General features: G+C 41.0%; 1 protein-coding gene across 1 annotated transcript; it reads right to left on the reverse strand.

Annotated features, from left to right (window-relative positions):
* Window positions 1-1,464: 1,464 nt before the first annotated feature.
* Window positions 1,465-14,791, reverse strand: LOC134171405 (uncharacterized). Its single transcript, XM_062633537.1, has 7 exons — window positions 14,438-14,791; window positions 13,379-13,447; window positions 11,038-11,191; window positions 10,315-10,475; window positions 7,668-7,871; window positions 7,383-7,564; window positions 1,465-7,108 (listed from the first exon to the last, which is right to left on the reverse strand). Exons 2-7 carry the CDS (start codon window positions 13,437-13,439, stop codon window positions 1,556-1,558), a joined length of 6,315 nt encoding a protein of 2,104 aa, XP_062489521.1. The 5' UTR covers window positions 13,440-13,447; window positions 14,438-14,791; the 3' UTR covers window positions 1,465-1,555.
* Between the last annotated feature and the right edge of the window lie 303 nt (window positions 14,792-15,094).

A 15,094-nucleotide genomic window follows, 5' to 3' on the forward strand; every position in this document is an offset into this window, starting at 1 on the left:
TCCGGGCCTGACAATATAAGAACAATATAGATAAATTTGACTAAGATCAGCAGAAGGCCATCAAGATGCTTGGTGTCTGGAGCACCAGAGCAGTGAGACAAGGCTGAGGGAACTGGGCTTGTTCAGCCTGGAGAAGAGATGGTTTCAGCAGGACCTCATAGTCCATGGATACTTCATACACTGGAGAATGCAAGCAGTGCTGGAAGGGACATCTCACGATGAATGATAATCAGGTATAAAAGGGAGAAACAATGCAAGGACACTGTTCCCATATTAAGAGATTATAAATGAAGTTTTCTTCAATGTCTCTGGAAAAAAGTTTGTATTTTCTAACTGGGGTAAAACAAAGGCAGGTGTTATGATTAGGAAAATTTAAACCAGGAGAGTGGGTGAGGGACAGAAAATCAAAATAAGACAAAAACACACCTTAGGCTTTGTTTTTTAAACTTTTTTACTATTGTTGTTTATTTGGGCTTTCATAAAATGTGGTTAATTAATAAAGAAAAACAGTTGCTTTACTGTATGCTTTACAACTGATAAATTTTTAAGATTTTTGCATACATAAGGAAAATAATGTTTAATTTTTTGAGAAGAAACCTTTGAATTTCACAACATTTAGACGTCTTTCAGAAAGATGTCTATATATTTATACACATTTGATAGTATTCAAAAAAGAATAATACATTAAGAATACAATAATGACAAAAAGAGTGATAATCTTATACTCTTTTACATGTATATTCATCATTTAGAGATGCAAACAGACCATTTCCATCAAGACTTTAATATGGCTTTGTTGTGGTTTAGACCCAGTTGGTAACTCCACCATGCAGCCACTCACCCCTACTCCACTCCTCCCCAGGTGGCATGGGAAGAAGAATTAGAAGAATGTAGACCCCCCATGTTGAGATAAGAACAGTTTAATAACTAAAGTACAATATACTACTAATAATAATAATAATGATAAGGGAAATAACATGGCAGAGAGAATATAAAACTAAATGGGGAAAGGAAAAACAAACAATAAACACAAGTGATGCACAATACAATTACTCACCACCCACCCACCGATACCCAGCCCAACCTGAGCAGCAATCTGGGCATTCTGGGTAACTCCTCACAGTTTCTATACTGGGCATAACGTGCTGTGGTATGGAATACCCCTTTGGCTAGTTTGGGTCAGGTGTCCTGTCTCTGCCTCCTCCTGGCTTCCCATGCCCCTCCTCACTGTCAGAGTATGAGACTGAAAAGTATTTGATCACGGTAAGCACTACTTACAACTAAACCATTGGTGTGTTATCAGCATTATTGTCAGACTAAAGCCAAAATGCAGTGCTGCACCAGCTACTAGGAAGAAAAGTAACTCTGTCCCAGCCAAACCAGGACAGGTTTAAAAATGCAATGTGTGTTGAACATTGAATGTAGCTGTGGGGTTTTCTGGGTTGATGCAGAAGAGCTCACCAGATATTCTACCTGGTCTGCAATGACTCATTCTTAGGTACTATGAAGGGGCCAGGTATCTTCAAAGCTACACAATTTCTGAATGAGAAGACTCTTATAGCCAGCTTCCATTTTCTGTACTTTCAACTGCAGGGTGTTTTTTCTTAACTATTCCTCTTGCCTTGCTTGTTTCTTCTAAAACTACTACTAAATTTGACAGAGTTGTGTGAGGATCAAGCAGTTTCAGAAGAGGTATGTTCACCTTTCTCTCTTGAAAGACACGGTTCTGAATTGTCATAGCTAACATAGAGTCTATGCCCAATGATGAAAGTGCTGTATTCATGGTTAGGTCATCTGGGTTCAAGTTGGTGAGTTCAGTCACCAGTGAGATGATATAGTCTTCAGGTTTGATTGAGGCGGCATCCTGGACTTGAGTTTTCTCAGAGATTTCAGGCTTGTTCTTGTATTCTTCTGATAAAAATGATTGGAAGCGATTTTTGAGTGAAATAATCTGAGAAAAAACATGATGTAATAAAATTTGATAGTTTAATTTGGCTACAATTTGCTGCGGATTATTCATAAGTAAGCTCCTCCTGAGATACTCATGAATTTCATGCACTTGCAGAATGTCTATGCCCTTGGATTCCAGAACGGACTGAAGATGGTTTTGATTGAGCAATATGCCAAGGTTCAAAGCACCCCAGTTAATGGATTGGCCAGAAAGCCCACAGTTCCTCCTGTAGAGGCAGAAGATATCCAAGAAAGAGTTTGCAGCTGCATAGTTTGTCTGGGTGGAATTTCCCAGAAAGGAAGTTACAGAGGAATAGCACACAAAGTAATCAAGCTCCTGGCCTCTGGTAGCCCAATGAAGATTTAGGGTCCCTGCTACTTTTGGACTCAGCACTTTCTGAAAGTCAGCCAACTTCAGAACTTCAAGATAGCCGTCATGTAAAACAACAGCACTTTGAAATACACCTTTGATTGGACTCCCCGCAAAGATGTTTGCAACGGACTGGAAAGCTTTCTCAACATCATTGGTTGAAGTAACATCACACTGCACAAACAGTATTTTGCTCTTATACTGCTCCTGCAAAGCTTTAATCTCTTCTTGCTTCTCCTTGCTTGGCATTTTCCTGGAGAATATTGCAATAAACCCTCCTCCATTCTTGGCTATGAATTTCACTGTTTCAAAGCCAAGTCCAGTGAGCCCCCCAGCTACTACATAAACAGCATTCTGCTTAAACAGCTTCTGGGATCCATACAGTGGTATATCTGAAAGCATAGTGACGTCCTTCTGTTTTCTCAGTACAGCAAGTGGGACAGATTTGCAGGTAAAATATGACATCACAGAGTTTATGCTTTCAAACTGCTCAGTCTGCTGAAAAACATAGCCTGACAGATGTCTAAACTTTTTCATATCCATGGAATTGATCCATGCGCGCAGAGCCTTTTGCAATTCCTTTAGAGATGCTTTCTGGAAAATACTGGTAAGTGTAAGGATATGAAAGCTGATATTTTCATGATCCATTTCATTGGCATTCTGGATACACTCAGACTGTCGATGGCCACACACTACCACCACATCTTTAAGAAAACACATGTGGGCCAGATCCTCCTGAGACAATCTGTTTACTGGAGGAAGAACAACAAGAGCATTGCATAAGCTTATATACCGGAATTTATCAGGAGTGGGCTTCGCAAGTACTGTTCTCCAACCCATCTCTTCTGCTGCAGCAGAAAGAACATGGCAAAAACCTGATGATGGCTCTGTAGATATAATGCCCAATGTTCTACCATATTTCCCCTTAGGTAATCTCTTATTGAAGATTTCCCATGCAATGATGAAGTATGACATACAAGGGACATTCTGGAAGCATGGGAATTTATTTACTTTGAAACAAACTGTTCCTGGAATCTGAACTCTGGATGACGCAGCAGATGGATAACATGAAACCACATGATCTCCCACTTTAACTTTCTTTACATCAACACCCGTTGCTGTGACTGTGCCACTGAAATCCAGAGCTAAAAGTCTGTGTTTGTCCACTACTTGTGAATTCCAGTACAGTGTCTTACCAAAATTATAACTGGAAACACTAATGGGAAAATAATCTTCTGAGTGGAGACATATTTTATCCAGTTGAATTTCAACGCTGTGTTTATCAAGTTGAGTAGCAATGCTGGTGGATAATTCAGCAGACAAGTCTTTTGCCGTGTACGGATCAGAAGTGTACAAAGTAAATATTTCTGAATTCTGGACAGATCTTACAGGTTGGCAGTAATCTGCATCTACAAAAGGTGTGCGTCTGATTTCAGCCATGTAAGTTCTTCCTTGGCTGATGCAAAGTTCTGAATACTCTACAGTTTTGTGTTTGACAAGAACATCTGCTAGCACTGAGATGTCCAGGGAACTGGCAGAACTGAGGTCAATCATCTGAAAAATGATTTCTGGAACTTCAAGGATACAAGTTCTAGTCATGCCATACAATGCAAACCCACAGTTAACATGGTCTACATATCTTTCAGTTGTTCTGTAGGTGATCACTCTGACTAAACAGCGTGACATTTTCTCTCTTAATGCCACAACAACTTGGCGATAGGCTTCACAACACTTTGATAATTGGTCTACCACTTTGCTTGGGAAACGTTCATTTAACTTTTGAATTCCCCACAGGAACAGAATTTCATCATAATTCTCAACCTCTGCTCTCATTTTATCCTGCGTATGGTCTTCCAGGAGGGCTTCCCAATCTTCATACATAATGTATCTTGAATCAGGATGCAAATATTTTTTGAGCTTCTCAGCTATCCCAAATTTGTCAGCAAACACTAGGACTCTGGGCATAGCCCCCCGATTTCCAGCTATCTGTGAAAGGGATATTTCTGTCCACTTGTTTTCAAGCATTAACTCATTATCTCTGGAAGATGCTTGCTTCATGAAAGTGATGGCAACACGCTTTAGTTCAGCCAAAATGGAGCCTTGTTTGTCCATAAAGCACCCACAGACCTCCAGGCAGTTCTCAGTGGATTTGCTTGTTCTCATATATATCATCATTTCTTCCTCCAGCGGTCGGAGCACCACCAGGCTGCCTATTTCTGAAGGAAAGCCTACTCTAGATGATGGGAAAGTCCTTGAAGTCATAACAGTGGTCATCTGAAGAAAACAGTCAAGCAGTACTGGATGGATACAGTAGCTGTACATATCTATGGCCGTCTCCTTGTTTACCTTTATGCTTGTTATAGCTTCCTTTAGTTCCTGGCAATAGTGCACATCACTGAGCTGCTTGAATATGGGGCCATACTGAAAGCCAGTTTGAGACAGTGCTTCATAAACCTCCTCTCTGCTTATCACCAACCTGCATCTTTGACAGATGTCTTGGAAGGAGATGGTCCTTTCTTCCACCACAGCTTCAGGCCCCTTTGTTACTTGGCCTGCAGCATAAATTACATTAGAGGGAGACAGTATCTCAAAGGCTGTCACTGCTTTTTGTGGACTCAGCTTGATGCTCAAGACTTGGGAGCTCTGCGTGAGAACACACGGTGCAGAAAAATTGATACTCATCTGACAAGAGCTGAGAGCCACTTTAGGCCTTGAGCTGCTCATCACAGAGGCCAGACCAAGCTCCACAAAAAAAGTACCAGGGACTAAAGCCACACCATTGTTCTTGTGCTCATATATGTACGATGCTGTGCCCTGAGACAGCAGGCAGCTAAACTCCATTTTGTCACTGTTTATGCTTTTAATCAAAGGATGACTGTCATTGACGTATCTTCCTGCATCTTGATTTAATTTCAGATACCTAATAAGTTTTTTGCGATCAAATTGATACCGTGGAATGTCCACTGGAGCACTTTGATACCCATTATAAAAGTGCTGCCAGTTGGGGTTATATCCCAGTTCAAACAGATTTCCTACCAGGGTGAGGAGTGTCTGATACTCTACATCATTTTGCAAAGAAGAGAACACCTTTGTGCTGTTTCCTAGAGTTTCCCTTATGTTCCGCTGCAATGCTCGGCGAGGACTTATTTCCACAAACACCACATTTTCCCTATCTCTGGCTGCAGTTCTGATGGCTTGAGTGAAAGCAACAGGCTCACGAATATGCCGGGCCCAGAATTTGCCCTGAGCAAAGTCATTTTCAGAAGCAGCCATCCCAGTCAGCGTTGAAATCACTTCAATTTCCCCCTTCTGTTTTTCTAAAGGCTGTATGTTCTCTTCCAACTCCCCAAGTATCTTATCCATGCTAGGGCTGTGGTACGCAGCTGAGACGCTTAAAACATGAAGAAAGATGTTTCTCTGTCTGAAGGCTTGAGCTAAATCTCTCTGGACAGCATCCATAAAGTAGGAATTCCCAGACAAGGTGCAGGAAATCGGGCTGTTGAAAGCGGCAATGCACACCTTTCCTGAGTAGGGATGCAGATATTCAACAATCTCTTCAACAGGGATGTTTCCAACCACCAGCATTCTGCCACTCTCAGTCTTTGACTGCAGCCTGCTCCGGTGATAAATCACTTTGACTGCATCTGCCAGGGAAAGGCACCCAGCAAAATGTGCAGCAGCAACTTCCCCTACTGAGTGGCCAACAACAGCGACTGGCTTAATACCCCAGTATTTCAGAAGGGCACCTAGGGCAACCTGCAGGGTAAAAAGCATGACCTGGAAAAGCTCTGGATCCAACAAATCCTTCGGGCTTTCACCTCTTGCTGGCAGGAAGCTAATGGGAGCATGTTTCTGAAAAAGCACTTCGATTTCCTTACACTTGTCTCTGAACACGGGCTCGGAGCTCAGCAACACCTCACTGAACTCCTTCAGTGTTACACCATTGCCACAGAACACAAACACCAGCTGTGGTTCCACCTTTGACATGGCAACTTCAGTGCTGGCTGCTGGCATAACCTGCTGCTGCAAGTGTTGGAGAGAATTTGTGACAAATGCTTTTCGGTACCTGTGGTTAGCATGGCTTCTTCTGCAGGCAGACGTATAGGCCAGGCTTGGGAGGGTTATGGAATTCCTTGTGCTCAGCTGGTCAGCTGTATCAGCCATTGTCATCTGAAGGGACTTACTTGATGCTGCTGACAGCAGAACTAATTCAAGAGGCCTCTTGAAGGCAGGAAGAGGCTCTAGCTTCTTTGCCTGCCTGACTACAACATGAGCATTGGTTCCTCCAAATCCAAAGCAGTTGATGGCAGCTACTCTTCCATACTCACCGGATTCTTCCCAGGGCTCTACAGTTGTGGGAATTTCTAGGTTTAATTTCTCTGTATCAATGCTGCTCATCTCCTTCGAGTAATGCAAGGATGGAACAAACTTTCCATGATGCATCATCAGAAGCACTTTGATTAATGCTGCTGCTCCAGCAGCTGATTCAGTGTGCCCAATATTTCCTTTCACTGAACCAATTTTCAAAATGGAAACCTGTGAAGACCTCTTTTTACTAATGACATTACCTAGGCTTTCAGCTTCAGTAGGATCTCCAGCAGCAGTTCCTGTACCATGTGCTTCAATATACTGCACAACTGAGGGATCAACATGAGTTTCATAAATTCTGCGCAGTAAATTCTCTTGCTGTATTTGAGATGGTCTTGTGATTGGTGTCACGAACCTACCATTCTGATTAATTGCACTGATGTTTATAACACCCCAGATTTTGCTGTAGTCTTCCTTTGCCTGTTTCATTAAAAAGGGAAAATAACCTTTAATAATCTTGTGCTTTCTCTGTATAGGAGAAAACAGAACAACAAAACCAAGAACAGACAAAGCATAATGCTAACTTTTAAATGTGTGATCCATTTCCCATAGTAGGGGAAGTACATAAATGCTTAATGCTTAATAAATGTTCCATTAATCTTAAGCTTGAATTGGAAAATCTTTTCTGGGAAAGTAATTTTAAGAGCAGGTGAGCAACCACTCTTATGTTACACTGCTTCACAAGCGGTCTTACCTTTTTCAGTGGTTTGAGGAAAAGAACACCACAGCCTTCTCCCCTTCCATAGCCATCTGCCTGTTTGGAGAAAGGTTTGCTTAGACCCTCTGGAGAGATCATTTTTGCTTTACTCAGAGACACAAAGGTGCGGGGATCTATTATGCAGTTCACTGCACCACAGATTGCTGCCTCACAATCTCCTGGAGTAAAATAGAAACATACTCATGTTGGGATGTCCAGAGTAAGAGACAGAAATAGTAGCAATCCTAATTTCACCGTCTAGCATCTCTTCAGTTCCATTACCTGATTTAATTGTTTGCAAGGCGTAGTGCAGAGCAAAAAGAAAAGATGAACATGCAGTGTCAATAGTCAGTGATGGTCCAGTCAGATTAAATGTGAATGACACCCTGTTAGCAATAATACTCATTGCTGATCCAGTACCATCATAATGATTCATTTCAGTCATTATTCTGCTTGTTATGACTTCATAGTCTCGATTCATAATTCCTGTAAAAATATCAAATACATGGCATATTAACCCAAGCGAGGAAAAGGGATGTACACTTCTAAAACTGATAGTGTGGTTTGAGTTTTTTTGTTTTAATAGCAAACTACATGGCATTAGTAGTGCTTCTATGGTGAAACTTTGCTTCAGCACAAGTCACAGGCAAACCTCTCAGCAATTTTTCCTGGACCCAACTTACATAAACATACCTAACACTTGAAATTGCTACCTGCACAGTAAATGACAAGCCTTTCCTGATGGTTTAGCTCATTGTATGATGCCGCTAAGCTCTTTGTAGCTTGTATCTCAGTTTGAGAGTGATTGTTTTGATTGAGCTATGGAAATTAAGAAGCTACAATGAGAACAGCTGGGATAGAAATACACAAGACATTAGTTTCAGTTCCTCACGTGTACCAAGTTAAAGGTCATAGCATAAGCTACATCTAACACTTTTATCTTTGGTTTGCTCGATGTGATCCAGTAAATAAGACAGAAATAGAAAAGAACAGGGCCTGTGAGAGAAGTTGTGTCCTCTTTCTGTGAATACATATGCTTGAAATATGGTGGATCCTCAAGACCATGGGCATGTGTAGAAAATGCAACATCTTTATTCAGAGAGCAAGGAATAGTCTTGTCTGTGAAAGAAGAGAATATCTCAGACTAAAAGGTAAAGAGTTTACCCTTATAGTTACATCAGGGTAACTTTCCCAGAAAACTCCTCTTAAAAGAGACACAGATTACACCAGGAAAAATGTGCTGTTATTCTAGCTCCTTTACCAAATAGCATAGCATAGTACAGCACAGCATAGCATAGTTCAGTTGAAAGTTACCTGCAATTATCGTGTAGTCCAACTGCCTGACCAATTTGCATCTCACCAAAAGTTAAAGCATATTATTAAGGGCATTGTTCAAATGTCTTTTAAACACTAACAAGCTTGGGTCATCAATCTTTCTGGGGAGCTTTTTCACTGTTTGACCACTCTGTAAATAAATGCTTCCTAATGTCAAATGCAAACCTCTCCTGACACAGCTTTGTATCATTGCCACGCTTCCTGTCATAGGGAGAAGGGAGCAGCATCTCCCTTTCCACTTCCTCCTCTCAGGAAGCTGTGGAGAGCAGAGTTCACCCTTCAATCTCCTATTCTCCCAACTAGACAGACCCAGGGGCCTTAGCCACTCCTCACATCACACGCCTTTCAGCCATTTCACCAGCTTTGTTGCTCTCCTGTATGCACCTCCTTTTTAAATCGTGGTGCCCAGAAACCACACACAGTACTCAAGGTGAAGCTGCACCAATGCTAAATACAGTGGGATAATCACCTCTTTTGACCAGCTGGTTATACTGTATTTAATTAATGCACCAGATCTCTTTCTGAAAAGCACTCCTTTCTCCAGCCTTTCTTCAGCCACTTCTCTCCCAGTTTATACTTGTGCCCAGTGCTACCCTGTCCCAAGTGCAGAATCTGGCATTTTTTTCTTGTTAAATTTCACGCCTTTGAGGATTCCACAATGCTCTAATATACCTAGATCCCTCTGCGAGGCCTCTTGTCCCCTAAGAGAGTCAACACTATCTCCCAATTTAGTATCACTGCAAACTTACTAATGGTGCATTCAACTCCTGCATCCAGACCATTGATAAACATAGTGAACAGAACTGGCCCTAGTATTGAGGAATGGGGAACACTGCTGGTGACTGGTTACCAGCCCTATGCAGCCACATTCACCACCATAACTTTTCAGCCCTGCCCTTCACCCAGTTCTTCACTGAGTACAGTGTACCCGGTCATCTACCAGTTGGACTTGTCCAGAATGCTGTGAGGGACAGTATCAAAAGCCTTACTAAAATCCAAGAAAACTACATCTTCCACTTTCCCTTCAACCACTAGGTAGGTGTCCTTACTTTAGAAGGATATCAGATTAAACAAAACTTTTCCTGTTGACTATGTCTGATGACTGCATTGTCCTTTAAATGTCCTTCAACAAAACCCATTATATTCTCCAGAACTGTTCCAGGTACTGAGGTAAGCAGCTGGACATATGCACCTTAGTAGCACACTAATATATACATGAGGATTTCTGATGATTTAAAAGGATCTTAACCCCCACAACACTTTAACAATGTTATACTGAAAAACAGTATACTGGAAAAAAGTTTAGGCCTGTCTTGAGAGTATCATTCCTGGAAAGGGTTGGGAAGGCAGTTTAGCTGTTTCCTGCTTCAGCCTCAGGGTATGAAGATGCTAAGAGAGGTATCTAAAATAGATACATGAATTATAATGAACTCCTAGAGTAACCTAGTAATTCCTGTGAAAAAATAATCAGCAGTGTCATAGAACAATAGCTTTAGATCTCCAGTGCTAGATACGTATGTAAAGTTTATGAAGGAGTGCTCTGATCTCTGTGAGGTTCAAACATACTTTATTCACTGTTAAATTTTCATCTTACCAACAAAAACACCTGTGTTGGTGCCACTGATAGCTTCTACAGGGACTCCTGCATCCTCCAAGGCTTTGAATGTGCATTCAATCAGTAACTTCTGTTGCGGATCCATGCGTTCAGCTTCCATATTATTAATCCCAAACAGGTGGTTGTCAAATGAATTAAATCTAAAATACACAGCCCATAAAATGATACACTATCTATGCAGTATGCCTCTACTTCTAGACAGAGAGTATACATTTTTTGCAATTTCATCTAAAGCAAAGAAGTAACTGGTGCAGTAGTACTATAGACAGTATGAATCATTTGAAAGGCTGGAGCCCAACTCAGATGCAGTATAAATACCCACTCATGCATAATACCTGTGTACTTTTGTAGACCGAAAAATGCAGACAGGCATGCACATGGCAGGTAACATCTCAACACATGGTGAGGATCTACATACATGCTGGATTATGTGATTTTTTTATTATGTAATCAAAGGTCATATGTGTTCACTACCGTGTACATATGTGCTTAACATGGACTGCAACTAAATTTGCTCATTGAAGTTCCACACCAAAAATTCTTGCAGTTTGACTGAACTGAATGTTCATCATGTTATATAAAAGAAAGACAGTTCCTAGGTCCCATTTATAAGCTCTCCTTGTGCCTTGCACCCTCTGAAAGACTGGGCATATCAGTCTAAGAACAAAAAAAGTCAGTGGCACAGCAGAATAACAGACTCACTCATTGAGAAGAGCAGCTCGTGTTGTACATATTTTTCCCGGCTTGTTTTCATCCGGATCATACCATTCTTCGACATTGAATCTCTCAGGGGGAATTTCTTCTGTGCAGTTTCTGCCTTCCTCTAGGACTTTCCAGAAATTGTCAATTCCATCACCTGTTGCAGAAAGGCTTTTAAGTAGGTTTAAGTCTGTGCTCCCCCACCCCATGCAGACTCAGAAACGCACACTCAGTTACAAGGAACTCCCACATATAAATCTAGGTTGCTCAAGTATAATCACCAGAGAAACAAATGATCATTCTTCAATGAAAGGAAAATGGAAAGGCATGACTGATCCCTTCACTGCTTGCCTAAAAGCAAAGGAACTTCACAAAATCCTTAACCTTCTGCTGTAGCCATTTCCATACCATGCCACTGCATCTACTACATGCATGCATCATGTCCTTAATGACCACATGGATATGATGAGGTCTTTCTGTACCTGTACAGCACCACTCCTCAAGCAGCTCCACTGACAGCAAAAGGTCACCTCTGCCTCTTTGAAAATAGACTGAGCTTACAAATACCAGGAAAATGCAAGAGGCATTACCCTTTGTAACCTAACACCAGAAGGGCATCTAAATCAAACATAAAAGTATGTGTATAATCAGTACTGAGGGAGCCAAAATACCCGACTACTGGATTGTGGACTACTACTTGTCCTTACTGGTTGAGATACAGAGCTCCAGGTCTAGGCACTCAGCCCTGAAACTAGCTAACATGGCATCCACACAGTGAACCATATTTCTCCTCCTCCCAGGTTCCACTTCCTCAGCATACAAAGCGGCCTCACCCACACTCACTCTGCAAACAGCCCCCTGCTTTTAGGCAAGCAGTGAAGAGATCAGTCCCCATGCTAACTAACCTGTGGCAAGCCCAATCACTGACTAGGAGAGCACTAACTGATGTGGGCCAGCACTAGGCTGGGGACTCTGCCAGCAGTCAGTAACAGTGATCACAGGACAGAATTCCCACCTAAGCCCTCCCACAGTTAGCCCTTCATCATAGGCACAGCCTCAGACACAGGGTAGTTTAGCAGCTCCCGTCACTCAATGGTTCTTTTGTGGCAAGCTTAGAAAAGCAGTTCTGAGCATGCACAGCACAGGATGAGAGCACATGTTCACATACTGCATGGCAAGATAATTAAGAACAATGGTTGTGAAAAGAGTCCTTTTACGTGTATGGCTGGACCAACAAGTGGCTTGCAGTAAGTTGGTAGTTAATGCTCAGGCAAGACACTGCTTCTACATATTTACTAGCACTTTAGTAGACTCAGAGCATTCACATTTGCTCACAACTAGCTATGGGAATCATAGTTCTCATTGTACCACATATACCTACTGAATCTTGGACAAAGTGAAGTCAGGAACTGAAATGTGGTGAGGACAAGAAAGAAAACAAGGAAAGGCAGAGATTAACATGGTCACCTTTAAGGCTGAATGCTGGTTTGAAAGGGCAAGGCTGTGTATTCCACTCCGTGGATTATTTCTGGATTTCTTAAATCCATATTTATCTAATGTAAGGAGCACAGTTTGACAGCAACAGACAGAACCTAGCAGCCTCTCACAGCTATCTAAATATTTCCACTCAACTAATCTCAAAATTAGTCGACTAATCCCATTAGTCAAATAATCTCACTAAATCAACTGCCACTTTTACAAGGACTAATATAAACTAAGATTGTAAACACAGAACTACTGTAACACAGTCTTTTATTATGGTAGGCAATACCAGTTTTCTTTATTGAAGTCAGCTTTCTATCTTGTACAACAGGCAGCATTTAGGTATGTATTTATAAAAAGGCAGAATTTGACCAGACACAGAGTTGATTTATCTAGCTCATCTGGGACCTTTCAAAGTTTATACTGTAATAAAGGAGGAAGCTTTCATTTAGGAAGACACAACCTATTCATATTACAGGCAGACCTGGTGATACTGACAGGCCCTCAATCTGTCCTGTCCCTATGGATGCATATTCCTGCAACAATGCACAATCATCTGGCCAGTGCACATGAAAAAGTTCAAATCATCCCAGGCCCATCCAGTTTGTTTGTATGAGTTACATATGTGCAGCTCAATGCCCTGCCCATCTACAGCACTACAGGTCTGTCTGTCAGTGGACAAACTTGAACCAATTATTTTCCACCACAGCAGGACCTTATAAAAAGATCAAGCAAGTAGCAAAGCAACAGATTCTACAGAAGTAAGGGAGGAATGTGTTGCTTTTCTCCATTTCAATGTTAATAAATGATTGTGCTTTTCAATATTCACTCAGCAGCCTGCTTTGTTTTCACCAAAACTCACCCCCAGGAAAGTTGCATCCTATTCCCACAATTGCAATTTCGTCTGCAGTCTCGATCTCCATCTTCTGGGCTGCAAAACGGAAGTATAAGTGTCAGACTTATAAGTGTCAGCTCAAACAGTTATGCATTTGTTGTTAAATAAATACTAGGTTAAAAGGTGAGCTTCCCACAAATGCACATACTTGCTCAAATATTGATTATTGTGAAATGATGTATTATTTGTTGTGATGAGAAATGACACTCCCCACAGGTAACCAGAGCTATGCTTTATTTTTCTTGTCTCTACTTTCAGAGGGAAAGCCCTTGCTAATTCCCAGGACTCCAGTTCACAGCCATTTCCTTTTACTGTTTAACCTCTATTATTCCTGCCACCTGCTGAGCTGCTCTTGAGCCTCTCCCTACATCAGTCCCACTTCACTTCTTCTTTACAGGATTGAACTGTGCATTGACCAAGGCACATTTCCAGCTCTATCATCTCCATCTTATTCACAAAGCAGATGTCCCAAACAGGCTCTGCAAATTACCAGTTAAAGTCGGACCACCTAAACAGGCAACAGACAACCGTAGAGCTGAAGCAACAAAAGGTGTGTCTTTCACAGCCTGGAAAAGTGCCTGGAAAGAAAACCCTTATTCAGAGCTCTGCTTTACTGGATCCTAAGGCTGCCTAGTTTTTGCCTAAGTCAGCTTCCTCTGTAGTCAGAGGTTAATCCCTATAAACCACACTTAGAGCCACCAACAGCTACAAGATCTCTTTCTTCCTAACAATGTGCAGTTTCCATGTAGCCCCACTATAGCCACATACAGCCTTTCAGTTCATTTGCAGCTTCACAGGGAAAGTTGTTTTTTTTTTTTTGTGAAGCAACTCAAAATGTGATTTTTTTTTTTCAACAAATTAGACTGTAAATTTAAAAAAAAAAAAAAATTGTTTGGGATCAAATTAAATACTTCAGTATAGAACTTAAAACTGATGGGTTGTTTTTTTTTTTTTAATTCTGGGAAGGGAGCTTGTCAGATAAAAATCAGTTCAATTCAATTAATTAGAACTTACTAGGATGCCCACCTCAGAACCCCTCAGTCTTCCTGGACTTGCTTCAAACTACAAAGAGGATTAGATTCATGTTGAAAGGGGTTTTTGGATAATCTTGGCAGTGGTGATAGATTCTCAGCTCATTGATACCGCAGCAGGTATTACAGTAGGCCCTTCTCAGTTATTGATTGACAGCAATGAAGCAGAGATGAGGCTGTTATACAGCCCCATACATCATTCATAGTTACTGTTTCTTGGAGGTTTGCTTTGAAACATGAAATTAAAAATGACTGCTCAGATTCATACTTTGAAAAATTTATTTCCTGTTTCCATTAGACAGAGAAAGTTAAAAGGCCACCCAGCAAAAATTGGGAGACTGGAATCTGACTTTCTATGAGTCAATCCTCTTTTACCATAATGCGAATTCTAAAATGCTAAAAAAATATTTTGTTTTTAGTTCTTTCAAAACTGTCTGTGATTTCTATGTTTTTGTCTATTTCATATTTTAATTTCATTGCAAACTTAAAGCTGTGAAGCCCAACATAGATATTTTTATCACAAAGGTACTTCTAAGCATTGTTCTTAAGTTAGCATTTAAACAGCATATAAAAGAAAAATAAGGACCTTCCAATTATAACATAAAATATATCTTTGGCATCTATTGAGTTATCCAGTGAGCTATGTAACTCT

The sequence above is a fragment of the Pezoporus occidentalis genome, unplaced genomic scaffold (genome assembly GCF_034315485.1).
Source record: "Pezoporus occidentalis ecotype Australia unplaced genomic scaffold, CSIRO_AGI_Poc_V1 ctg40, whole genome shotgun sequence".
In the NCBI taxonomy this organism is placed as follows: domain Eukaryota; kingdom Metazoa; phylum Chordata; class Aves; order Psittaciformes; family Psittacidae; genus Pezoporus; species Pezoporus occidentalis.

Excerpts from the sequence above, each read along its gene's own strand:
- LOC134171405 (XM_062633537.1), bottom strand. The coding sequence starts at position 13,439 with ATGGAGATCGAGACTGCAGACGAAATTGCAATTGTGGGAATAGGATGC. Across the intron at positions 11,192-13,378 it reads AGGATGCAACTTTCCTGGGG|GTGATGGAATTGACAATTTC; the intron begins GTGAGTTTTGGT and ends TTTCTGCAACAG. Across the intron at positions 10,476-11,037 it reads CGAGCTGCTCTTCTCAATGA|ATTTAATTCATTTGACAACC; the intron begins GTGAGTCTGTTA and ends TGTGTATTTTAG.